This window comes from Symphalangus syndactylus, chromosome 18 (assembly GCF_028878055.3).
Source record: "Symphalangus syndactylus isolate Jambi chromosome 18, NHGRI_mSymSyn1-v2.1_pri, whole genome shotgun sequence".
Taxonomy (NCBI): Eukaryota; Metazoa; Chordata; class Mammalia; order Primates; family Hylobatidae; genus Symphalangus; species Symphalangus syndactylus.
In genome coordinates, this window is record NC_072440.2 from 44,001,127 (window position 1) to 44,028,235 (window position 27,109).

Below are 27,109 nucleotides of genomic sequence, written 5' to 3' on the forward strand. Positions count from 1 at the left end.
AGATATCAGGACCTATTATGAAACCACAGTAATTAGATTATGGGGCAATGGTACAAAAATAGAAAAACTGACCAGTGGAATAAAACCTAGAGAAACAGATACACATATATAAGCCACCTAATTTAGGACAAAGGCAGCCATGTAGTGCAGAGTGGAAGGGACGGTCTTTTCAGTAAGTGATACTAGGTCAACTGAACATCTATATGGAAAAAAAAAATGTATATTGATCCTTACATTATATACAAAAATAAACTCCAGATTAATGACAATTACTTTTTTTTGTTTTAGACAGAGTCTCTCTGTCACCCAGGCTGGAGTGCAGTGGCGCAATCTCAGCTCACTGCAACCTCTGCCTCCCAGGTTCAAGCGATTATTCTGCCTCAGCCTCCTGAGTAGCTGGGACTACAGGCATGCGCCCAGCTAATTTTTGTATTTTTAGTACAGACGGGCTTTCACCATATTGGCCAGGCTGGTCTCGAACTCCTGACCTTAAGTGATCTGCCCGCCTCAGCCTCCCAAAGTGCTGGCATTACAGGCATGAGCCACCGCGCCCGGACTATCTTTATGTACTATTCTTGCAACTTTTAAGTTTTAAATCATTTACAAATAAAAAGGTAAAAGTAAAGATACTCAATAGAAAAACGGGCAAATGACTTGACAAAAGATGTCCAGATGTCCAAATGACCAATAAACATAAGAAGTGCTCCCCATTCCATTAGTGCAAAAAAATAGAAATTTAATACATAATGAGTACACCACCACACAACCAGCAGAATGGTTAAAAGGAAAGAAAAAGAAAATACCAAGCATTGGTTAGAATGTGAGTGTATCTTAGTTTAAACGTTGAAAACATTTGACGATACTACTAAGGCCAAAAATATATATAGCCTATGACCTAGCAATTCTTTTTCTGAGTATGTACTAATGACACCCAAAAGAATACTAGAATGTTTACAGAAGCACTTTCATACTGGCCCCAAACTGGAGGTAATCCAAATACCTATCACTAACAGAACAACAGTAAAACAAAAGAATACTAAACAGTAATAATGATCTACAATTGCAAAAAACACACTAAGAAGGTAAACATAAAACACTACATACTATATGATTCCATTTATACTAAGTATAAAAAGAGACAAAATTATCGTATGCTGTTAGAAGTCATAAAAGAAGTTTTGGGGGTAATGAGTCATTAGTGAGTAAAAAATGAACATGAAAAGGGGCTTTTGAGGTGCTAGTAATTTGTATTTCATGACCTGAATGCTGGTGAACACACTGAACTCAAGTAAGTTCAGTTTGTGAAATATAATTGAACTATACACTTATGGTATGTGTACCTGTCTACATATTTTAATATAAACATATATACACACATGTATTTTCTGAGTGACCCCTATATGCAAACTTCCTATCCTCAAATGTATACATCTACAGAGAATGGGAATCAGAGATACCCTAAAAAATGGCTGTGTCCCTGCTAATTATCCTACACTAATCTATAAGTCAGGACCAAGCACACAGAGCTGCAAACGGTTTCGACTGCCTCACTTAAATATGAATTAAATTGATTTAAAGTAAATGTTAATAGTGCAAAAGATATTCACTGGTCTGAAGAAAAAAATTTCAAATATGAGCTACGTTTGAGGAACATTAAGTGCCAAAAATTGCTTGGTAAAAAAAATATGGTAAAAGATGAGTTTTGTTTTTTCTTAGCTTAACTTTCTCCCCACCACCACCCCTCCCTACAATTATCGTAAGAAGTAATTAAGGAGACAGTCTTCCCTCATTCTGAAATCCACAAGTCCTACCTTCACTAGGGAGGGCCTAATTCAGCCAGCTACCTACCTAACGGGCAAAGGAAAAGAATGTCTCCAAGGTGCGGCAAAAACACTGATGTATCTGATTACTATGTAGTTCCAAACAATAAAACCTCTTATCATAGATTTGCACATCTGTAGCAATTTTATAGTAAGTTCACTATATTCTTCGTACGTTTTGTTGTCATTGCTATTTTAACATGACTGCCATATATAATCAAGAATTAAGCATGGTAATTTTTGATACAATCTCATCTCAAATTCAATAGAAGCTGAATTACCAGAGTATGGTGAAATAAAGCTAGACTTGAACAAAAAATAATCTACAATTTCTTCCCCCCTCAAATTTCCAATGACTCTACTCAGAGACAGAGACATCCCCAGTTCATCTAAATTGCAACTGACCAAGATTCACATTGTCCCTCTTCTGTAATTTATAGCACATTCTGGAGATCATAGGGGGGAGAAAAAAAACCACAACCAACAGATCCAGTGACATTAGAAAGTAAAACAAGGACAGGTACAGTGGCTCATGCCGGTAATCCCAGCACTTTGGGAGGCTGAGGCGGCAGCTCACCTGAGGGTCAGGAGTTCCAGACCAGCCTGGCCAACATAGTGAAACTCCATCTTTACTAAAAATACAAAACTTAGCCAGGCATGCTGACACATGCCTGTAGTCTCAGCTACTAGGGAAGGTAAAGGCACAAGAATCATTTGAACCCGGGAGGTGGAAGTTGCAGTGAGCCAAGATCACACTACTGCACTCCAGCCTGGGTGACAGAGTGAGACTCCGCCTCAAAAAAAAAAAAAAAAAAAAAAAAGTAAAAGAAGGCATTATTTTTGTGCTCTCTATTCTGTTCCATTGGTCTAGGTATCTGGTTTTGGACCAGTACCATGCTGTTTTGGTTATTATAGCCTTGTAGTATAGTTTGAACTCAGGTAATGTGATGCTTTCCAGCTTTGTTCTTTGTGCTTGGGATTGTCTTGCCTATTCATGCTCTTTTTTGGTTCCATATGAATTTTAAAATTGTTTTTTTCTAATTCTGTGAAGAATGTTATTGGTAGATTGAATCTGTAAATTGCTTTGGGCAGTATGGCCATTTTAACAACATGGTGGATAGGAACGCTACTGATTTTTGTACATTGATTTTGTATCCTGAAATTCTGCTGAAGTAATTTATCAGATCAAGGAACTTTGGGGCAGAGACTATAGGGTTTTCTAGGTATAAAATCATAGCAGCTGCAAATAGGAATTCCACACACCTACAACCATCTGATTTTTGCCAGGGTTGACAACAACAAGCAATAAGGAAAGGATTCCTTATTCAATAAATGGCGCTAGGATAACTAGCTAGCCACATGCAGAAGATTGAAACTGGACCCCTTCCTTAGACCACATACAAAAATCAACTCCAGATGGATTAAAGAATACCATGTAAAACCTAAAACTATAAAAACCCTGGAGATAATCTACAAAATACCATTCTAGACACAGGCCCTGGAAGATTCTGTGATGAAGATGCCAAAAGCCACCACAGCAGAAATAAAAATTTGACAAATGGGACCTAATTAAATGAACAAGCTTCTGCACAACAAAAGAAACTATCAGCAGAGTAAACAGACAACCTACAGAATGGGAGAAAATATTTGCAAACTATGCATCTGACGAAGGCCTAATATCCAGAATCTATAAGGAAATTAAATGTACAAGCAGAAAAACAAACAACTCTGTTAAAAAGTGGACAATGGACATGGGCACATTTCAAAAGACAACATACAGCCAACAGGCAGATGAAAAAATGCTCATCACTAATCATTAGAGAAATGCAAATCAAAACCACAATGAGATACCATCTCACACCAGTCAGAATGTTATTATTAAAAAATCAAAAAATAACAGAGGCTGGCAAGGTTGCAGAGAAAAGGGAATGCCTATACACTGCTGGTGGTAGTGTAAATTAGTTCAGCCATTGTGGAAAACAGTGTGGCTATTTCTCAAAGAATGTAAAACAAAACTACCATTCGATCCAGCAATCCCGTAATTAGGTATATACCCAAAGGAATATAAATAATTCTACCATAAAGTTACATGTACACATATGTTCACCACAGCACTATTCACAATAGCAAAAACACAGAAATCAACCTAAATGCCCACCAACAGTAGACTGGACAAAGGTAATGTGGTATATATGCGCCATGGAATACTAGGCAGCCATAAAAAAGAATGACATAAAGTCCTTTGCAGGAACATGAATGGAGCTCCATTATTCTAAGCAAACTAATGCAGGAACAGAAAGCCAAATACTGAATGTTCTCACTTATAAGTGGGAGCTAACACTGAGAACACATGGACACAAAGAAGGGAACAACAGACACTGGGGCCTACTTTAGGGTACAAGGTGGGAGGAGGTACAGGATCAAAAAACTACCTATCAGGTATTATGCTTATTATCTGGGTGATGAAATAATCTGTACACCAAAACCCCATGGCATGCAATTTACCTAGATAACAAACCTACACGTGAACCCCTGAACCAAAAACTAAAAAAAAAAGAGTGAAAGGAGGGGCACCTACTGAATACTCACTCAAATATTAAAAGCAGAAAACATATACCAAAGTATTTTTCTTCAAAGGTTTTCACCATCAGTGTTTTTCATCCAGTTCCTTCAAAATCAGTTTTACCAGTTTAGTGTCTCTGTGTTAAGTACAAATTGTTCCAAAATGTGGTCCTTACCGCCTCTCTTGGAAAACCCTCTGTTCCGTGTTGGATTATCTTCACAGTCATTACTAAACTCTTGAATAAAAATTAACATGTAAATAGCATTTAATTAACTTAAATGATGCAATATATAAAGAATAGCACTGTCACAAGATAAATTAGTAAGAAGACAAAATATTTTCATAAGTTAAAATATAAACATATTTCTTCAAATAATTTTAACAGATATATAAAGACATTACTCTGAGTCAATTCCCTATACAAATCATCTCATGTATCTAAATATTAAAGGTTTATTATATGAAATTGAGAACCTACTATTTGCCAAGCATTATACTACGCAAAACAAAACAAAACAAAAGTAAGAATTTCATAAATTTCAGTTTGACCAAAAATGATTTCAGGAATATCTAAGCTATTAAGTAATCAAGTGGTTCTCACATAAGGTCCATAGACCACTAGACTCTTCTGTTTATAATGTCATATCTTTTCTGTAATTTACTTTTTTTTTTGGAGACAGAGTCAAGCTCTGTTGCCCAGACTGGAGTGCACTGGCACAACCTCTGCTCACTGCAACCTCCACCTCCCGGGTTCAAGCGATTATCCCCACCTCAGCCTACCGAGTAGCTGCGATACAGGCATGCGCCACCATGCCTGGCTAATTTTTGTATTTTTAGGAGAGATGCGGTTTTGCCATGTTGGCCAGGCTGGTCTTGAATTCCTGAGCCTCAGGTGATTCGCCCACCTTGGCCTCCCAAAGTGCTGGGATTACAGGCGTGAGCCACTGCACCCGGCCAATTTACCATTCTTAATAAACTCGAGACATTTGTGCTTTCTTAAATATATACAAACTTTCCCCCATTCATCCTTATGAAATAATTTGGGGATATCCTAGCTTCTCCATTTTTAATGATATTAATAAGTAACATTCCCAGAGTTTTAAAATAGTGGTATGAGAGATTACTATACTGAAGGCTGCCTGAAAACTACCTGGAGAGTTGGTTAAAAATAAATTCCTAGGCCCCATTCCCAGAAATGTTTATTCTGAAAGGAATGATTTTTCAAAATGTAAAAGTTCTATGTTATTACTATGACATCAAGTTTTCCAGAAGATTCCAAAAAAAGTCACATTCGGGAATACAAAGATGGTTTCAAGGGATCTTTGTACATGTCATTAATATTTAATATCTGGGAACATTAAGTCAAAATAATGAGAGCAAGTGACTAAACAGCTTGCAGGCTATTAGCTAAGTTCCTGTGTAAAAGTCCCAATCCATTTAACAACTAATAACGCTCTACAATAAACAGTGACCCAAAGCTCTTGTTGCAGTTTCCTATTTCAGCTGCAGCTGACAACTGACAAACAATCCTGAAGAGCCATTAACAAGAAAACTTTCTGGAAAGTACGACTTAATACAGTGTACAAGGGCAGGAACGAAATAAGTTTTGAAAAGTTGGCCCTGGAATAACAATGATGATAACTAATATTTACTGCTTTCGAGAAAAAAAAAAAAAAACTATTAATCTGGGACCTGGCAAGGAGAAGAGTCTCACAATATCTTTGGCCAATTATTTCCCTAAAATAAACCTATAGTTATTTTGATCACAGTGGGAATAAAAATAGAAAACATTAAGAGAAGTTGGGTGATGGGTACATGAAAAACCTCTGTACTATTTTGCAACTTCTTATGAATAAAACTATTTCAAAATAAAAAATTACTTTAAAAAATAAGTGATCTCTATAGAGTTAGGAAATAAAGCTAAGCACAAACAAAAATGAGATAATGATACCAAGATTAGTTACAACCTATTAATTATATAAAAATAACACATGGCCTGGCGCAGTGGCTCATGCCTGTAATCCTAGCACTGTGGTAGGCCGAGGCGGGCAGATCACGAGGTCAGGAGTTTGAGACCCACCTGGCCAACATGGTGAAACCCCGTCTCTACGAAAAATACAAAAAAAAAAAAAAAAAAATTAGCAGGGCATGATGGCAGGCCCCATAATCCCAGCTACTCAGGAGGCTGAGGCAGCAGAATCACTTGAACCCTGGAGGCAGAGGTTGCAGTGAACCAAGATTGTGCCATTGCACTCCAGCCCAGGCGACAGTGCAAGACTCTGTCTCAAAAAATAATAATAATAATAACACATAAAGTATGTACCTGGCCCTGTTCTAAATGTATCACATGTATTAACTTTCTAAAGTTTCACAAAAACCTTGTGAAGTAGATATAATCATCATTATACAAATAGAGAAAATGAAAAACAGAAAGTTACAGGCTTTTTCAAGATAATACAATTGCCAGGAGGAGGATCTGAGTCTCACACCTAGGTGTTCAAATCCAGTATCTGAGTTCCTTATCACTACAATACACCAGCTTAAGCAAAGTAGATTACATGGGAAAAAAATTTAAAAACATACCATCCATTTGTGTCCAGAGTAAAAAGCTTCTACCATGTGCTCAGAACTTGGGCTTGCTAACAATTGAGACAATGAATGAATTCAATCCATATATATGTATATATACACACACACACACATATATATATATATATATATATGTATGTGTATATATATATACACACACACACATATATATATATATATATATGTGTGTATGTGTATATATATATACACACACACACACACTTTTTTTTTTTTAGGGGGACTAAGAACGAAAAAAGAAGAAAGTAGATCAAAACAAAGCAAGCAGGCCACTTTGGAGAGAAGTTCTCTCAAGTGCTATGAGAAACTGGAATTTGTATTCAAAAGCTCTCTAGCCCACCATCTCTAGAAAGGGGTCAAGTAGGTAGAAAGGTCTAAGTAGAAATGATCTTGAATATTAAATGAGTTTAAAGTTGAGAGATCAGAATAGAAACACATAGAAATGGAAAATAATAAAAATGATGGTATTTTTCTTCTCTCATAAATACTAGTTCTATGTCATATATGTTTTCATTTGAATGGGATAGGAGAAAAAGAAGAGAAGTAGGGAGAAAGAGACTGGCAATAGTTTGGAGAAACAGTCTCGTTTGATAATTAAAATCTGGCCTTATACCAAAAGTGTTTTAAGGTGATCAGTTCTAGGTTTGGTTTTGACTTTGGGAATCAAAGTGTTTAATAAGATCAAGCTTCAAATATTTAATGAAGAAAGATAGATGACATCTGAGTGTTTATCATGAATGTGTCTGGTATTGAGCTGTGTGCTTTTACATGCATTCTCACTTAGTCTGCCCAACCACTTATAAAATGAATACCTTCCATTTTTATAGAATAGAAAACTGCTTAGAAAAATTAAGAAACTCGTTCTACTTCAACTAGCAGGTAGCAAGGCAGAGACATGAAGCCAAGTTTGGCACCCTAAAGTGTTCTATGTTATAAAGATTTCATACATCAATGGTTACCAGACACAGGAGGTATCAGGATCACCATGGATGCTTTTAAATACAGATTCTAAGGCCTCACCCAAATCGACTCAATCAGATTTGGGAATGCACTGGTTTATCGTACTCCATCTTCTGGTATCACTATTCTCATCATTCTCTGTATTTCTGTAGAGTGTCAGTACCTTCAACGGAATTGTCTTTAATTTCAGCACTGATTTACATTCTCATGAACCTTTTTCTTAGATTTACTTGAATCTAAATGTGACCCTATGTATCACAAACTGTATTTATATAGAGTGAAGTTTCACTTCTTGACTACTTCTTTTTACTATCTATCCCCATTTTCTTAAGTTTCAGAGCATTCAAAAGTTGTACCTCATGGATTAAGGCAGATGACAACAGGCCAAATTAGGATGCCTGAATTCTTTATGTACAAAGCAGTAATATCCTTGGTTAAGGCTTTGGATATAGCTACTTCATAAAATCTGGTTTAAATAAGTTAGAATTGGCCCGGACTAAGAGACTTAATCTTAATTTCTCTTTTTTAGCATGTACTTTTGACATTAAATTTTAAAACACAAAAATATCAACCTTACCTCTCCAGAAACCAGAGCTATCACCGTCTTCAAACTTGCTGTTTGAAAAACCTATACAAAATATAAAATGAAACAATTTCCTGTACCTCTGTGGTAAAAGTAATAACCACACAGGAACTACTAGTTATGATGCCTTCTAAGATAAGCAATACATAATTGTATACATAACTATCACATGCAAATTCACTCAGGCTGTACAACAATTTCTGCTTTGTGTCAGTGTATCAACTTCATTCTCTTAAGGTTAAAAATAACTTTCTTTTCAGCCAATTCTGTATTACCTCAATTGTCATATACTCCTCTATATGCAAATGGGCAAAACAGAGGAATAAGTCAGTGTAACCACTATATGTCTTCTATTTTGATGGTTATCAAAATTCTCAAAATTTTACAAACTCAATCTCTTCATCTGCTAAGGACAATACAACTAAATTATAACCCAATAACTCAATGATTTTCTCCTCAATAACATGAAAATCTTGTTAGCTTCTTTTTGCTTACTCTTTTTTAAAAAGTCGTCAAGTTTTGCTTTCAAACTTATTTCCTAAAAACCTATGTCTAAGAGTTACACATCTCTGAAGCATATAGACATGTCTCTAGAATTAATTTTAAAAGCATTCATCAGTAATCTTTCATAAAATTAAAAAATGTTTTTAATAAGTTTTAATAAGATAATCTTTAGTGCAAAGGCACTCACGGAATATATACCTTCAAATTAAATGTCAATATGGAATGTCTGTCAATCAGTATTTAAACTCAATTATTAAAAAAATCACTCAAGTTTTGATTGTAAGGTATCATAACCAAGTAATTACCTCTGTTTCCAAAACTCTTTCCAACTCCAAAATCACCCATTGTGGATGTATTATCTTGTTTATTAGACTCACCAGCATCTGAAAAAGGTTGGACAGTTAAACTCTTTAACATATAAAATTAAGTGTGTCGTCATCAAAAACTAAGAATTAAATGAATTTCTGGCATAAAGGGACTTCCAAGGATGGGAAAAGAGTAGCACAGAAACCTAAAATTAATTAATATACCTGCAACTTAAAAGAAAAACTCTTAAATTATGATACCAAGGTAAAAACAAATCTACTACTGGTGAAATACAGCTTTCTACTAGTTGGTATTATATTGGAGATCTTCAAGCACGAAAATTCTGCTCCATAGTTTTCTATACGTTGAATTCTCACCTTGGTAGAGCCAGCTATTACGCTCTGCCCTGTGTGAAAGTCACTGCTATTGAAAATCTTACACTCGTGTCCTGTTTAACTGTTCTAGTTTTTATTTTTCTATTTCTTACTTTTATCATATCCTTTCCATTTTTAAAATTAAAACAAGGGGCTACATAAGGGAAAAACCTAAGACTACCACTCCTCTCCTGGCCTCCCCATCTCACCATACTATTTTCCCATACTAACCTTCTTAGCTTTGTTTCTCACTATGTAATTCTAAACACCCAACATTTTAATTCACACCAAACAACTCCAATACTCCACATTGTCAACTTCTAATATTTCGTATCTTTGTACATGCTATTCCTTTGGCATGGCATTCCCTGCTTTCCTATTTGTCTTTTCAAAATTCATTTCATTCTTCAAAAAACCAATTATGTGACGTCTTCTTTTAGCCCTCCAGTCATAATTTAACCTTCTTCCACATTCCCACAGCATACTATCTGTACCTTTTTAAAGTAGTATTTCTTTCCATGTGTTTCTCTATCACTAAATTAAAAATCTCGAGAGCAGAGATGTGACAGCAAGAACGATTATTTAAAATTAAAAATTAAAAAAAGAACAGGAGAGACATCCAAAACAGCATAAAATGAGGCTTTAAACTATCACTGAGAAAAAAATTAAAGCCTGTGATTATTCCCTGTGATTCCTATATACTGTCTTACTTACTTCTGTAATACCCTTGTAGAGGGGAGTTAAAAGGGATCTGTGTAACTCCTAAAACCACATGTAAAATTGTGTATGCCCAACTATAAAAGTATTTTAATCAGATGTGTGATTCAAAGATGTGTGATTCAAGAAGTCCAAGCTACTTAGACATACTTCACAGGACATAACAAGCTAGTCGATATTTTAAGCAATGAAGAGTCAACTTCAAAAACCACATTATTAGTTATGCAAGTTCTACTGAGAAGAAAATCAAGATTGAAACTATATAGCCCAGGCACGGTGGCTCATGTCTATAATCCCGGCACATTGGGAGGCTGAGGCAGGTGGATCACCTGAGGTCAGGAGTTCGAGACTAGCCTGGCCAACATGGTGAAACCCTGTCTCTACTACTAATTAAAAATAAAAATCAGCTGGGCGTGGTGACACACACCTGTAATCTCAGCTACTCAGAAGGCTGAGGCAGGAGAATCACTTGAACCTGGGAGGCGGAGGTTGCAGTGAGCCGAGATTGTGCCATTATACTCCAGCCTAGGCAACAAGAGCAAAACTGTCTCAAAAAAGAAAAAAAAAAAAAGGAAACTATATAAAATGTTAGAAGAATCATACGGAAAATAAGTTATACTCATGGGTCTACAAATGTCCCAGGTTATATAAAATATAAAGCTAACTGTTTAAGGTATTAACAACTGAGAGTTCTGATCAGAAATTTTATGTGTATTTCAACCTAAAACACGAAAATAATTTGTGGCAAAATCTGCCTCAGTGATGATTTTCTCATTGAAAAAGGTTTTATTCAAAAATATTTAGAAGCCTGTATCAAAATATCACATAACCTCTACTAAAATATAATTTTAAGATATCTAATATGCTCCTAAATGTAGTATTAAAATATTTCTAATGTTAGTAGTAGCTAACAAAACCTCATTTGAATCTCTTAGCACAATTACATTGTCCAAATAAGCAATGCATCTTAATATGCAGGCTTAAAAACAAATATATATGTGTATATTTGAATAAATCATTTCCATTAGTGGCAGAAACACGTCAAAATATAAAACTCAAATTTGTGTTCATTGTCTCTAAAGAAATTAAATTTTCCAAATGTCAAATAAAACATCATGCCTCTTTCAGTTTCCACAGCAAAAATATCTGCAAGTATCAATAGTTTTTCAAAAAATAACATCTCATAAATTCAAGAATAAGTGTCAAGTATGTTTACCAAATAGCCCTAGCTATAGCATCCCCTAAAAGATAAAAAAATGACCATATGGATTTTCAAATAAATTTAACTTTAAGTTCTAATATGTTATTGCACTATAATAAAATATGGCACATAATATTTCTAGCATGTTAATACTAAGTCTAAAAATGGACTGTAGAAAGGTGTTTTGCTGTGTCATTATCTGTCCTATCAGGTGGTTGTTCTAAAAGTAAAATTTAAAAATCCAATAATGGCAAAATAAACTCTTAAAAAATTAATAGTAATGAGCTAACAAATGTTTCCTATACTGCCTTTTCTTGAAAAATATAAAATTCAAGAAAGAGTCCTCTCACCTCTAATCCCTGAAACTTTTACAAACATTCTTCCCGCGTCAGTCGTTGGAAATCAATATCATAAACACATTAAGAAGCAGCTCTGTGAATCATCCATCCATCCAACCCACTCATCCCTCCAACCAATCTGTCTCATCAACTTAATACTACTCCCTGCTATCCCAAAGAATTAAAACAGCAAAAAGAAAATGAATTTGGAAAAATGATGAACTCAACACCAAGTCTACTATACACTGAGTTACAACAGACTTAGCTTTGTACCAAACGGCCATGAAAGCCTCTATATATCCAATTATTCAACAGTTCAGGAGATTAAGGAAAGACAAAGATGCTTACCTCTGTTTCCAAAATTCCGCCCAGAGGCAAATCCACTTTTCATGAAATGATCTCTTCGAGAAGGTCCGTCATCCATTTCTAAAGCAAACAACATTTTGAAGTCAAATAAAAGCAAGTATCTAATACTTGCAAATCTTAAGCCTTCTCAATGTGCCACACGTGGCAAAGGAGAAATTTTATATAGCAGTAAAAAAGGTGACAACCCAGTTAAAAAAAAAAGGCTGTATGAATAGACAGTTCTCCTAAAGAAAAATAAATTGTGACTAAATCTCATTCATAAAGAATTAGAATCAAAAGACAGCAATTTTTAACCTCATAATTGAATGGAAAAGTCCTTTCCATTCCCTGAAAGAAAATAACAAAATAAATACATTTTTAAAAAATGGAAAACAGTCTTAAATTTGCTAATAGCCAGAACAAGGACACAGGGAAACAAGCACAAAACATACACTGTATTTAGATTATAAACTAGATCAATCTTGATCCTAATTCAAAAGGCATATACTCTGAAAGTACAGTAACATGAATTTCTCCTCTGGATATAATCACATGGTTATCCAGACAGACATAAAAAAAAGTTTTTATAAGCACTGTCTACAGTGCTTATACCAAATAAGTGATCAAGGTGGAATAAAGAAATTATGGTCATCCATACAATAGTATGCACAAGGATTCCAAAGAAATACACAGCTTCAACACTAAAGAGCTCACATTCTTCAACAATGGAGAGTGTTTATAAACTGGCCATGTAGAAGGGCCATAATGCAAATTCAACAAAAGAGTTCAAAAATCAATTCATATACATGAGATTCTCTTATCACAATGCAATCAAATCAAAAGCTATTAAATATGAAAAAAATTGTTTAAAATCCCATTTGGTGACGTATTTTTAAAAACATTTCTATATAACCCACAGCTCAAAAAAAAAAAAAAAACTCACAATGGAAGTTTAAAAATACTTCAAATTGTATGATAAAAATGTGACTTTATCAGTATTTAAATATTTATACTAGAAAATAAGAACTCAATAAGCTTAATAGCCATCTCAACAAGAATATTAGAAAAACAAAGTAAATCACACAAAAGTAAAGGAAATAAAGAACGAAAATTAATAAAATAGGAAACAACTTTGGGAGACCAAAGTGGGAAGAGATGCTTGAGGCCAGGAATTTGAGACCAGCCTGGGCAACATAGCAAGACCCTATCTCTACCAAAAAAAAAAAATTTAAGTAGCTGGGTATGGTGGTGCACACCTGTAGACCCAGCTATTCGGGAGGTTAAGGCAGGAGGATCACTTGAGCCCAGGAATTCAAGGCTGCAGTCAGTTATGATTAAATCACTGCACTCGCAGCCTGGGAAACAGAAAGAGACCATGTCTGTCTGTGTCTCTTTTTTTTTTTAAGGAAACAAACGTAACATAGTGGCTCAAAAAGGCCAAAACTTGGTTCTTCGAAAAGACCTATAAAATTTGCCAGGGTAACAAACTACTAGAGGACTAATACTGGGGGTGAGGGGAAAACAGACACAAAGACACAAATGAACACTATTAGAAATGTGTTTAAAAAGAATCTCAAAGAACAGAAAGACAACTAGAGAACTTCTCTGAACAACTTTATGCTAGTAAATTAAAAGAAATGAAAAAGTTCCTAGAAAATTGACTCACCAAAAGTGACTCAAGAATCAATAAAAAACCCAACTCTCCTACAGAAGTTAAATCAGTACTTAATTTTCTGCATTGGAAAGATGCAGAGAGATCGGGTTTTACAGGTGAGTTCTACCAAACTCTCAAAGGACAAATCATTCAACTGTCATACAACCCTTCCAGGAAACAGAGAAATTACTCACCAACTCATTCTACAGACGAACATAACCTTGATATGAAAGTTCAGAAGAAAATTATAAACCTCTTACTCATAGATACAAAATCTCAAAAACAAATATCAGCAAACCAAACCCAACAGAAAATTGAATGGATAAAATATATTATGACTAATTGGGTTTATCTCAGTATGCAAGGGTATTTAACACTACCATATCTAAAAAAAAGGTAACATACAACATTAATAAAAAAAAACAAAACTAATCTCTCCGGATAAAGTATATTACATAATTTAACACCTTTCATGACTTAACATATACTTAGCAAACTAAGGAATGATGAGAGTTTGTTCATAACAGCAAAAACGGAAACAACCCAAATGTGCACAAGAATTTTTTTGTTTTGTTTTGTTTTGTTTGAGATGGAGTCTTGCTCTGTCACCCAGGTTGGAGTGCAGTGGCGTGATTTCCGCTCACTGCGACCTCTGCCCCCCGGGTTCAAGCAATTCTCCTGCCTCAGCCTCCTGAGTAGCTGGGACTAGAGGCATGTGTACCACAATATCCAGCTAATTTTTGTATTTTTTTGTAGAGACAGGGTTTCACCACATTGGCCAAGCTGGTCTCAAACTCCTGGCCTTAAGTAATCCACCCACCTCCCATAGTGCTGGGATTACAGGCGTGAGCCACCGCGCTCGGTGGGTAATGTTCTTAAAATTAGTGGTGGTTCGAAACATTAAGCTTTATGGTTTACATAAGACTTTAATACAGTAGATTTTTTTCATGAAAAGGTCTTCAATAAAGATTCTACAATAAAGTCACAGGGTAACAATTATTCTTGGGAATCCTACCTCTCACTAGTTGGAAAAGAAGTCATTATACAAAAAGATACTTGCAAATGCATGTTTACAGCAGCACAATTTGCAATTTCAAAAATATGGAACCAGCCCAAATGCCCATCAATCAATGAGTGGTGTATATATACACCATGGAATACTATTCAGCCAGAAAAAGAAATGAAATAATGGCATCTGCAGCAACCTGGATGGAACTGGAGACCATTATTCTTAGTGAAGTAACTCAAGAATGGAAAATCAAATAGCAGATATTCTCACTCATAAGCAGGAGCTAAGCTATGAGGATGCAAAGGCATAAGAATGATACAATGGACTTTGAGGACTTGGGGAAAGGAGTGGGATGGGGGGTGAGGGATAAAAGACTACAAATTGGGTACAGTGTATACTGTTCAGGTAATGGGTTCACCAAAATCCCACAAATCACCACTAAAGAACTTATTCATGTAAGCAAACACCACCTGTTCCCCAAAAACCTATGTAAATAAAAAATATATAAAAATGATGGTACAAGAGTAGAAGGTTCTAAGAAAGAATTCACCCAGTTTACCTTGTTATTAGCACGCAATCCTAAGGAAAATATACAATTATTTCCTTTCCATTTTTTAGTGGTTTTAAATATCACAGTAGTTTCACATGTAAGTGTGAAAGTTTACACTCACTTTCATGAATGTAATGATATGCTGTCATTGATATATATCATGGCAATCCCCATAATACATACTATACATAGCAATAAAAATAAATAAGCCTCTAATACCAATAAATGATGGAGTATAGATGCTCTTCTTGAATGCTATGAAATCCACCAAAATAAACCAAAAAAAATGAAAATGAAGTCCATTTAAAATGAATTTAGTGTTAGTGTACACAATCCCCAATAACTGACCACAAAGAATATCTTCCAATATAGTTACACTTGGACCAAATCCAAAGAGGCTCAAATATTGAACAAGAACTTAAAAAAAATTCCATATACTAAAACCACCAAGCAAAAGAACCCAATTATGTATGAGACTTCAGTATGCGCTCTAGGACTCTATAATCTTCCAGCCTTTCTCCACAGTGATTTGCCTAAACCAGAGTGAGGAAAATTAAAGGAAGATGAGAAAAGACTTGGTGGCAAAGAGTTTTGAAACTATTTAGTGGTGCTTAGGGCTGCCAGCTGTCCTGACTGCTAATCCCTTTCATTATCCCAAGTAGCTGAAACACTAAACACTTAGAATTCAGTGTCAAGTCTTCCAAGAAGAGACCTCAGAGTATAACAGTAATGTGCATACAAATTACCTGGTGATCTCATTAAAACATACATTCTGATGCAGTAGTTCTGGATGCGGTATGAGATTCTTCATTTCTAACAAGTTCCCAGGCAATGCCAATGCTACTGTTCTGCCAATCACATTCAGAGAAGATTTTTATATCCACCAAAAGACATGAATTGGAAAACATTCTTAAGAGAACCATTCATAATAGGCAAATACTGGAAACTACAAAAATGACCATCAATATTTTAATTTATGGTATATTTACATAGGGAATATCATACATCCACAAATAACCTATAACTACTTCTAACAACTTGGAGAAAACCTCAACAAAAAAAGAACACAATGCATGATGCCATTTTATATAACTGCCATTTATAGGGAAAACTGATCTATGCTGTTAGAAATCAGGATAATAGTCACCTCTGGACAGAGGGACAGTGCCTGGAAGAAAAAGGAAGGCTTCAAGGGTGCTGTTAATAATGCTGTTTTTCTTGATCTGAGTGCTGGCTTGCAGGGAGTGTTCAGCTTGTGATAATTCAGTGAGCTGTACATTTATGTTGTGTATCTTACTGAAATACATATTGAATCTATGTGTACACTATGCTTCAATAAAGTTTTAAAAAAAAACAATCTGCCCTAGACAGTTTTATGGACAAATTCTATACAACTTGTAAAAAAACAGGTAATTTTCATGTTCCGGAGCTTACTGGAAAATACGAAAAGCTTGAAACCAAAACCAAGTGAGGACAACATGACAGAAGAAAACTATACACCAATCTTACATTAATTCAGAAGTGCTAAATAAAATATCTAATTTCATCCAGCACTACAATAAAATAGTCATGTAAGGCTTAGCCCAGGAATACAAAGTTCATTTAAAAATTCATTTACTACATTAATAGATATAAGGGAGAAATAATAGAAATCAGTGATTCTAAAAAGCCATTTGATAACATTCAACTGCCATTCCTGAACAAAACAAATATTCAAGTAGAAATGAAAAGAAACTCTCTTGGCATGGTTAAAAAAATAACTATTAGTAGCCTAATGCAAGTATCATAATTATAAAAATTTGGGAGCATTCCCATTGAAGTGAGGAAAAGCCTAGATGTTTGTTATTTCTACTATTCACCAATGAACTGTAGATTTTATCCAATGCTTTAAGACAACAAAGAACAAAATCGTTTAAGAGATGAAATTTGTATCACACATCAGCAAGGAAAAGACAGAATGCTTAGATGGTGCTGGAAAAAACCAGGTTGTTATAGGGACAGAAATAAAATTGGGTCCCTATTTCTCATCATATTGAAAAAAAAGGGATTCAACGGTACATTTAAAAATGGTTAGGATGGTAAATTTTCTATTATGTCTAGTTTACCACAGTTCACAAACAAAATTCCTCAATAACTAGAGACCCATGGTCAGGGCTGACCAGAAAAACTTTAACGTCAAAGATTCCTTTTTTGTGAGTCATTTAGGTATATTCATATTGCATACACTATGTCTTGATTTGACACTCAAATAAATATGGCCACCATGATTCAAAAAGGATGAGTTCAGATGATTAAAAACTCAATGTGAAAGGCAAAAAGTCTAAGGAAGATAATGTAGGAGGCTACTTTTTGACAGAGATGGGGAAGAATTTCTTAAACTACAAAATCAAATCAAGCAAAAAAATTATTTAATAACTTCAGAATTAAATTTTTGATTAATAAGGCATATCATGAACAAAGCTGACAGACAACAGAATGGAAGAAGATATTCAGTGTCTAAATCAGGAAAGAGCCTAAAATCTGGAATATTAACAATGCCTGCCAATCAACAATAGGAAGAGCTAGCTCAATAGAAAAATAGACTAAAAATATGAACAGGCAACTTACAAAAGTAGAAACTTACAGAATAACAACATGTATATGAAGAGACAGTCAGATACACGCATATTAAAGCAATGACGCTGGGCATGGTGGCTCACGCCTATAATCCCAGCACTTTGGGAGGCCAAGGCAGGAGGATCACTTGAGCTCAGGAGTTCAAGACCAGCCTAGGCAACATAGCAATACCTCATCTCTGCTAAAAATTTTAAAAATCAGCCAGACATGGTGGTGCAAGTCTGTAGTCCCAGCTACCCAGGAGGCTGAGGCAAGAGGATTGCTTGAGCCGAGAGATTGAAGCTGCAGTGAGCTATGATTGCAGCACTGCACACCAGCCTGGACAACAGAGTAAGGCCCTGTCTCAAAAAACAAACAAACAAAAAAAAGATTTTACTTTACACCCAAATAGACTGGCTAAAATTAATTAAAATTAAAAATGTCAAATGTTGGTGGGAATATAGGGACTATGAGAACCCTCACATCCTAATGATCGCAGTATAAACTGGTATAGCTATTCTGGAGAGCAATTTTTGAAATATTTAGACAAATTAAGTACATTACTCCTTTCCATAACCCTGTAATTCTACTCGAGTCCACTATCCAAAGTAATTCTCACTCTGGCCCATAAATGAACATATACAAGAATGCCCATCCTACGGTAACAGAGGGGAACAGGAGGTAATCTCAGTGCCTACCATGGAGGGAGAATGGGAGTAGATAAAACTTGGTGATAAAAGTATATGAAATACCATGCAGTCATTAGAAATAAGGAAATCAATTGTCAATTAGGAATATATCTTAAACAGTGATGAGGGGGAAAAGCAAAAAAAAAAAAATTTCTAAGTTAAAAATACACACCAAAATATGCTCAGAAAACACACATTTAAAAATATACACAGAGCAGCCATGTCCTCCACCCTTCCCTTCTGTGCTGATGCTGCCCGGCTCATGTCAGCCTCTAGCCTGCCTTCAATTAGTTGTGGAGTTCCAATGAAGAAATATTTGAGGTTAATGCAGAAATTACTAAACAATCTACACTATCAAGATCAGGTTGGAAGATTTGGGAATGAATGATTGAAGGATATGATGACCCAGTCCTCTACCAAATAATGAAGCAGTATTTTAAAAGGTCATTCAGTCGTGCACGCCCCATAAAGATGACCCTCCTCCTCCTCCTGAGAATAATGAGAAGAAAAATGAACAGATAAAAATCCTGTTTGGGACCAAGAATTCCTGAAAATTCACCAAGGAACTCTCTTTGAACTTACTCTAGCTGCAAGCTATTATCAAAGGTTTGTTACATGCAAGACTGCTACCAATAAGATCAAGGAGAAAACACCTGTAGACATTCCCAAGACCTTCAATATCAAAACGACTTTACTGAAGGGGAGGAAGCCCACATACACAGAACCAGTGGTGTGAAGAAAAGCAAAATGTGCCTGACACTGTAAAGATTGTTCCAAATACTAGTTGCACTGCTTTAGAGTTTATAATTATTAATATAAAGAAGTAGACAAATACAACAGCAAATCGACTGCATTAGCAGAATATTGTCATTGCATGTGCAGTTTGAGTACAGATTCCAAACCTATTGCTGAGTTTCTTCTAGTGTGATTAAAAGTTTTTTTTTTTTTTTTTTTTTTTTGCACTGAATAAAACTTAACTGTGGATTCTCTACAGAAACTGACATTTTGGTATTTCCCTCCTTTTGTAAAGCAATTTCTGCCTAGTTTGTAATCCAGTTAACTTTAGTGGCCTTTTAAAAGTTAGCAATGCAAATAAAACAACTTGCAAAAAGTTTTCTAGAAAAAAAAAAAAAGGACACACACACACACACAAAAGAATTGCTCCTTTGGGGAAGGGGAGGGCAAGAAATCCCTAAAACTTCTTCCCACAAACAGCTTGTTTCAAAAATCAAACATGAGTAATAAAGAAATCAGCAAAAGCAACATAGGAGCTATACAATATAGTGAGGACAGAGAGGGAGGAAGGGAAGGCTGGAACTAGCATATACAGTTACAAAAACTTATATCTCAGAGACTAGAGGATCCGGCTCTTCCAAACAAAACATCCTGGCCCTGGCCCAATCACTTGACGGTAGAGCCCATCACTGCGTCCCTGCACAGAGTTGACTTTCTAATCAGCATTTTAATGATCCACCCTCAAATACAAGGCAGGCAAGGTTCAGCAGAATTTTTTTTTTTTTTAAGAGACAGGGTTTCACTCCATCAGCCCGGCCGAAGTGCAGTAGTGTGATCAATGCTCACTGTAACCTCAAAATTCTATACTCAAGCAATCCTCTTACCTCAGCCTCTCAAGTAGCTGGGATTACAGGTGCACATCACCAAGCCCAGCTAATTTTAAAAATTTTTTTGTACAGATAGTGTCTCACTTTGTTTCCCAGACTGGTCCTGAACTCCCCGCCTTCAGGCAATTCTCCCACCTCAGCCTCCCAAAGCAAAGGGATTAAAGGCATAAGCCACTACACCTGGCTCCTATTGACATTTCAAAGCCAAGTAACGTGAAATTGTTTTCACTTAATTTTGGAAATAATCAGATAATACCAGTTGTTTAGAAGGGTTTCCATGACTATTAAATAAAAGCAAGATGTGATATAACAGGATTCCATTTCTATAAAATACAGAATGAAAAGACGCATGTCTAAATACAATTTTAAGAGCATGAAAAGAGTATGGAAGGTAAGCATGGGTAAGCAAAGGAAAAACAAGACAGGTATTTATAAAAAAGGAACATACATACGTATTAATATATTATGCCAGTGGCATACGATCATGTATGTGGGAATATACACAGGAATCTAAAAAATCAGAGTCAACAGACATCCATGGTGGCTAAATTTAGGGGCTAAGATTTCAGATTTTCTTTCTCCCTTTTTCCTTTTTATTAAAACAATAAGCATATTTAGGTATTCGCTTGGCTTACATTCACTGGCCTGGTTTATATTTCTCTAATAAGAAAATTTTCATAAAAAAATTCTGAAGAACTACAAAAAGTACTTGTTATCTAGAAGAAGGTAAGCAGGCAATCAATATTTTTCATTAGTGATTTTCATAAATGATTTCATTTCATTAGCCTAAATATTCATAGGTCTAATGCTAAAAAAACCTTAGCTTTTAGTTGATGGTTATTTCAGTCTAGTTTCTTGAAAATTCCAATACAAAACAGTGTTATGCTTTAATATACTATAGACCTAAACTTTCAATCCTTTACAAATACTGGCTTCTGTTCATACCTCAAAAAACTAGGTTTCTCCTGATTACACAGCAATCTATGCAAATAGACATGTTAAGAGGTATCTATCCATTTATCTTTCTGGAATACTCTAAGTACACACAGAGTTTATAAGGTAGAAGCAAAATTAGCCCTTTGCTGGGGTTTCAGCAGGCAGGATTCCAAGAACTTCTGAGAATCTGAATATTTCTATATTAAATCACTGTGTTTAAATGTTTATAAAAGATAAACATATTTTGAAAATAGCAAGGGCATCTCTTTTAAACTTAACTTTTGTCCTTGAGCCCACCACAGCTCAAGGAGGCCTGCCTGCCTCTGCAGGCTCCACCTCTGGGGGCAGAGCACAGACAAACAAAAATTCAGCAGGAACCTCGGCAGACTTAAACGTCCCTGTCTGACTGACAGCTTTGAAGAGAGTAGTGGTTCTCCCAGCACGCAGCTGGAGATCTGAGAATGGAGACTGCCTCCTAAAGTGGGTCCCTGACCCCCGAGCAGCCTAACAGGGAGGCACCCTCCAGTAGGGACAGACTGACACCTCATTCGGCCGGGTACTCCTCTGAGACAAAACTTCCAGAGGAACTATCAGACAGCTGAATTTCTGGTCTCACGAAAATCCACTGTTCTGCAGCCACCGCTGCTGACACCCAGCCAAACAGGGTCTGGAGTGGACCTCTAGCAAACTCCAACAGACCTGCAGCTGAGGGGCCTGTCTAGTAGAAGGAAAACTAACAAACAGAAAGGACATCCACACCAAAAACCCATCTGTACATCACCATCATCAAAGACCAAAAGTAGATAAAACCACAAAGATGGGGAAAAAAACAGAGCAGAAAAACTGGAAACTCTAAAAAGCAGAGCACCTCTCCTCCTCCAAAGGAATGCAGTTCCTCACCAGCAACAGAACAAAGCTGGACGGAGAATGACTGACGAGTTGAGAGAAGAAGGCTTCAGACGATCAAACTACTCTGAGCTACGAGAGGAAATTCAAAACAATAGCAAAGAAGTTAAAAACTTTGAAAAAAAATTAGACGAATGGATAACTAGAATAACCAATGGAGAGAAGGGCTTAAAGGAGCTGATGGAGCTGAAAGCCAAGTATCAAGAACTACGCAAAGATTGCAGAAGCCTTGGTAGCCGATGCGATCAACTGGAAGAAAGGGTATCAGCAATGGAAGATGAAATGAATGAAATGAAGCAAGAAGGGAAGTTTAGAGAAAAAAGAATAAAAAGGAACGAACAAAGCCTCCAAGAAATTTGGGACTATGTGAAAAGACCAAACCTACGTCTGATTGGTGTACCTGAAAATGATGGGGAGAATGGAACCAAGTTGGAAAACACTCTGCAAGATATTATCCAGGAGAACTTCCCCAAGCTAGCAAGGCAGGCCAACATTTCAGGAAATTCAGAGAAATTCAGAGATTCAGGAAATACAGAGAACGCCACAAAGATACTCCTCAAGAAGAGCAACTCCAAGACACATAATTGTCAGATTCACCAAAGTTGAAATGAAGGAAAAAATGTTAAGGGCAGCCAGAGAGAAAGGTTGGGTTACCCACAAAGGGAAGCCCATCAGACTAACAGCTGATCTCTCAGCAGAAACTCTACAAGCCAGAACAGAGTGGGGGCCGATATTCAGCATTCTTAAAGAAAAGAATTTTCAACCCAGAATTTCATATCCAGCCAAACTAAGCTTCATAAGTGAAGGAGAAATAAAATACTTTACAGACAAGCAAATGCTGAGTGATTTTGTCACCACCAGGCCTGCCCTAAAAGAGCTCCTGAAGGAAGCACTAAACATGGAAAGGAACAACCAATACCAGCCCCTGCAAAAACATGCCAAACTGTAAAGACCATTAAGACTAGGAAGAAACTGCATCAACTAACAAGCAAAATAACCAGCTAACATCATAATGACAGGATCAAATTCACACATAACAATATTAACTTTAAATGTAAATGGGCTAAATGCTCCAATTAAAAGACACAGACTGGCAAACTGGATAAGGAGTCAAGAACCATCAGTGTGCTGTATTCAGGAAACCCATCTCATGTGCAGAGACACACATAGACTCAAAATAAAGGGATGGAGGAAGATCTACCAAGCAAATGGAAAACAAAAAAAGGCAGGGGTTGCAATCCTAGTCTCTGATAAAATAGACTTTAAACCAACAAAGATCAAACAACAAAGAAGGCCATTACATAATGGTAAAGGGATCAATTCAACAAGAAGAGCTAACTATCCTAAATATATATGCACCCAACACAGGAGCACCCAAATTCATAAAGCCAAGTCCTGAGTGACCTACAAAGGGACTTAAACTCCCACACAATAATAATGGGAGATTTTAACACCCCACTGTCAACATTAGACAGATCAACAAGACAGAAAGTTAACAAGGATGTCCAGGAATTGAACTCAGCTCTGCACAAAGTGGACCTAATAGACATCTACAGAACTCTCCACCCCAAATGAACAGAATATACATTTTTTTCAGCACCACACCACACCTATTCCAAAATTGACCACATAGTTGGAAGTAAAGCTCTCCTCAGCAAACGTAAAAGAACAGAAATTATAACAAACTGTCTCTCAGACCACAGTGCAATCAAACTAGAACTCAGGATTAAGAAACTCAGTCAAAACCGCTCAACTACATGGAAACTGAACAACCTGCTCCTGAATGACTATTGGGTACATAATGAAATGAAGGCAGAAATAAAGATGTTCTTTGAAACCAACAAGAACAAAGACACAACATACCAGAATCTCTGGGACACATTCAAAGCAGTGTGTAGAGGGAAATTTATAGCACTAAACGCCCACAACAGAAAGCAGGAAAGATCCAAAATTGACACCCTAACATCACAATTAAAAGAACTAGAAAAGCAAGAGCAAACACATTCAAAAGCTAGCAGAAGGCTAGAAATAACTAAAATCAGAGCAGAACGGAAGGAAATAGAGACACAAAAAACCCTACAAAAAATTAATGAATCCAGGAGCTGGTTTTTTGAAAAGATCAACAAAACTGATAGACTCCTAATAAAGAGGAAAAGAGAGAAGAATCAATTAGATGCAATAAAAAAAGAAAAAGGGGATATCACCACTGATCCCACAGAAATACAATCTACCATCAGAGAATACTACAAACACCTCTATGCAAATAAACTAGAAAATCTAGAAGAAATGGATAAATTCCTTGACAAATACACCCTCCCAAGACTAAGCCAGGAAGAAGTTGAATCTCTGAATAGACCAATAACAGGCTCTGAAATTGTGGCAATAATCAATAGCTTACCAACCAAAGAGTCCAGGACCTGATGGATTCACAGCCAAATTCTACCAGAGGTACAAGGAGGAACTGGTACCATTCCTTCTGAAACTATTCCAATCAATAGAAAAAGAGGGAATCCTCCCTAACACATTTTATGAGGCCAGCATTGTCCTGATACCAAAGCCTGGCAGAGACATAACCAAAAAAGAGAATTTCAGACCAATATCCTTGATGAACATTGATGCAAAAATCCTCAATAAAATACTGGCAAACTGAATCCAGCAGCACATCAAAAAGCTTATACATCATGATCAAGTGGGCTTCATCCCTGGGATGCAAGGCTGGTTCAACATACACAAATCAATAAATGTAATCCAGTATATAAACAGAACCAAAGACAAAAACCACGATTATCTCAATAGATGCAGAAAAGGCTGTTGACAAAATTCAACAACCCTTCATGCTAAAAACTCTCAATAAATTAGGTATTGATGGGACGTATCTCAAAATACTAAGAGCTATCTATGACAAACCCACAGCCAATATCATACTGAATGGGCAAAAACTGGAAGCATTCCCTTTGAAAACTGGCACAAGACAGGGATGCCCTCTCTCACCACTCCTATTCAACATAGTGTTGGAAGTTCTGGCCAGGGCAATCAGGCAGGAGAAGGAAATAAGGGGTATTCAATTAGGAAAAGAGGAAGTCAAATTGTCCCTGTTTGCAGATGACATGACTGTATATCTAGAAAACCCCATTGTCTCAGCCCAAAATCTCCTTAAGCTGATTAGCAACTTCAGCAAAGTCTCAGGATACAAAATCAATGTACAAAAATCACATGCATTCTTGTACACCAATCACAGACAAACAGAGGGCCAAATCATGAGTGAACTCCCATTCACAATTGCTTCAAAGAGAATAAAATACCTAGGAATCCAACTTACAAGGGATGTGAAGGACCTCTTCAAGGAGAACTACAAACCACTGCTCAATGAAATAAAAGAGGATACAAACAAATGGAAGAACATTCCATGCTCATGGGGTGGAAGAATCAATATCATGAAAATGGCCATACTGCCCAAGGTAATTTATAGATTCAATGCCATCCCCATCAAGCTACCAATGACTTTCTTCACAGAATTGGAAAAAACTACTTTAAAGTTCATATGGAACCAAAAAAGAGCCCGCATCACCAAGTCAATCCTAAGCCAAAAGAACAAAGCTGGAGGCATCACACTACCTGACTTCAAACTATACTATAAGGCTACAGTAACCAAAACAGCATGGTACTGGTACCACAACAAAGACATAGATCAATGGAACAGAACAGAGCCCTCAGAAATAAAGCCACATATCTACAACTATCTGATCTTTGACAAACCTGACAAAAACAAGAAATGGGGAAAGGATTCACTATTTAATAAATGGTGCTGGGAAAACTGGCTAGCCATATGTAGAAAGCTGAAACTGGATCCCTTCCTTACACCTTATACAAAAATTAATTCAAGATGGATTAAAGACTTAAATGTTAGACCTAAAACCATTAAAATCCTACAAGAAAACCTAGGCAATACCATTCAGGACATAGGCGTGGGCAAGGACTTCATGGCTAAAACACCAAAAGCAATGGCAACAAAAGCCAAAATCAACAAATGGGATCTAATTAAACTAAAGAGCTTCTGCACAGCAAAAGAAACTACCATCAGAGTGAACAGACAACCTACAGAATGGGAGAAAATTTTTGCAACCTACTCATCTGACAAAGGGCTAATATCCAGAATCTACAATGAACTCAAACAAATTTACAAGAAAAAAACAAACAATCCCATCAAAAAGTGGGTGAAGGACATGAACAGACACTTCTCAAAAGAAGACATTTACGCAGCCAAAAAACATATGAAAAAATGCTCATCATCACTGGCCATCAGAGAAATGCAAATCAAAACCACAATGAGATACTATCTCACACCAGTTAGAATGGCCATCATTAAAAAGTCAGGAAACAACAGGTGCTGGAGAGGATGTGGAGAAATAGGAACACTTTTACACTGTTGGTGGGACTGTAAACTAGTTCAACCATTGTGGAAGTCAGTGTGGCGATTCCTCAGGGATCTAGAACTAGAAATACCATTTGACCCAGCCATCCCATTACTGGGTATATACCCAAAGGACTATAAATCATGCTGCTATAAAGACACATGCACACGGATGTTTATTGCGGCACTATTCACAATAGCGAAGAGTTGGAACCAACCCAAATGTCCAACAACGATAGACTGGATTAAGAAAATGTGGCACACATACACCATGGAATACTATGCAGCCATAAAAAATGATGAGTTCATGTCCTTTGTAGGGACATGGATGAAGCTGGAAACCATCATTCTCAGTAAACTATCGCAAGGACAAAAAACCAAACACCACATGTTCTCACTCATAGGTGGGAACTGAACAA

The 27,109-nt window shown here is 36.3% G+C and overlaps 1 protein-coding gene across 6 annotated transcripts in view; it reads right to left on the bottom strand.

Moving 5' to 3' along the window:
* The window catches only part of DDX4 (DEAD-box helicase 4), an 81,759-nt gene that overhangs the window by 44,047 nt on the left and 10,603 nt on the right, over window positions 1-27,109 (bottom strand). For 4 of the 6 annotated variants that reach the window (XM_055251661.2, XM_055251663.2, XM_055251658.2 and 1 more), the window contains exons 4-7: window positions 12,322-12,399; window positions 9,343-9,420; window positions 8,528-8,578; window positions 4,559-4,618 (exon numbers count right to left, since the gene is read on the bottom strand). In XM_055251661.2, the coding sequence (XP_055107636.2) occupies window positions 4,559-4,618; window positions 8,528-8,578; window positions 9,343-9,420; window positions 12,322-12,399 (267 nt within the window). Of the gene's footprint in view, window positions 1-4,558; window positions 4,619-5,533; window positions 5,616-8,527; window positions 8,579-9,342; window positions 9,421-12,321; window positions 12,400-27,109 lie in introns of those variants that run through there. The other 2 variants (XM_055251660.2, XM_055251664.2) reach the window with 2 other exon arrangements.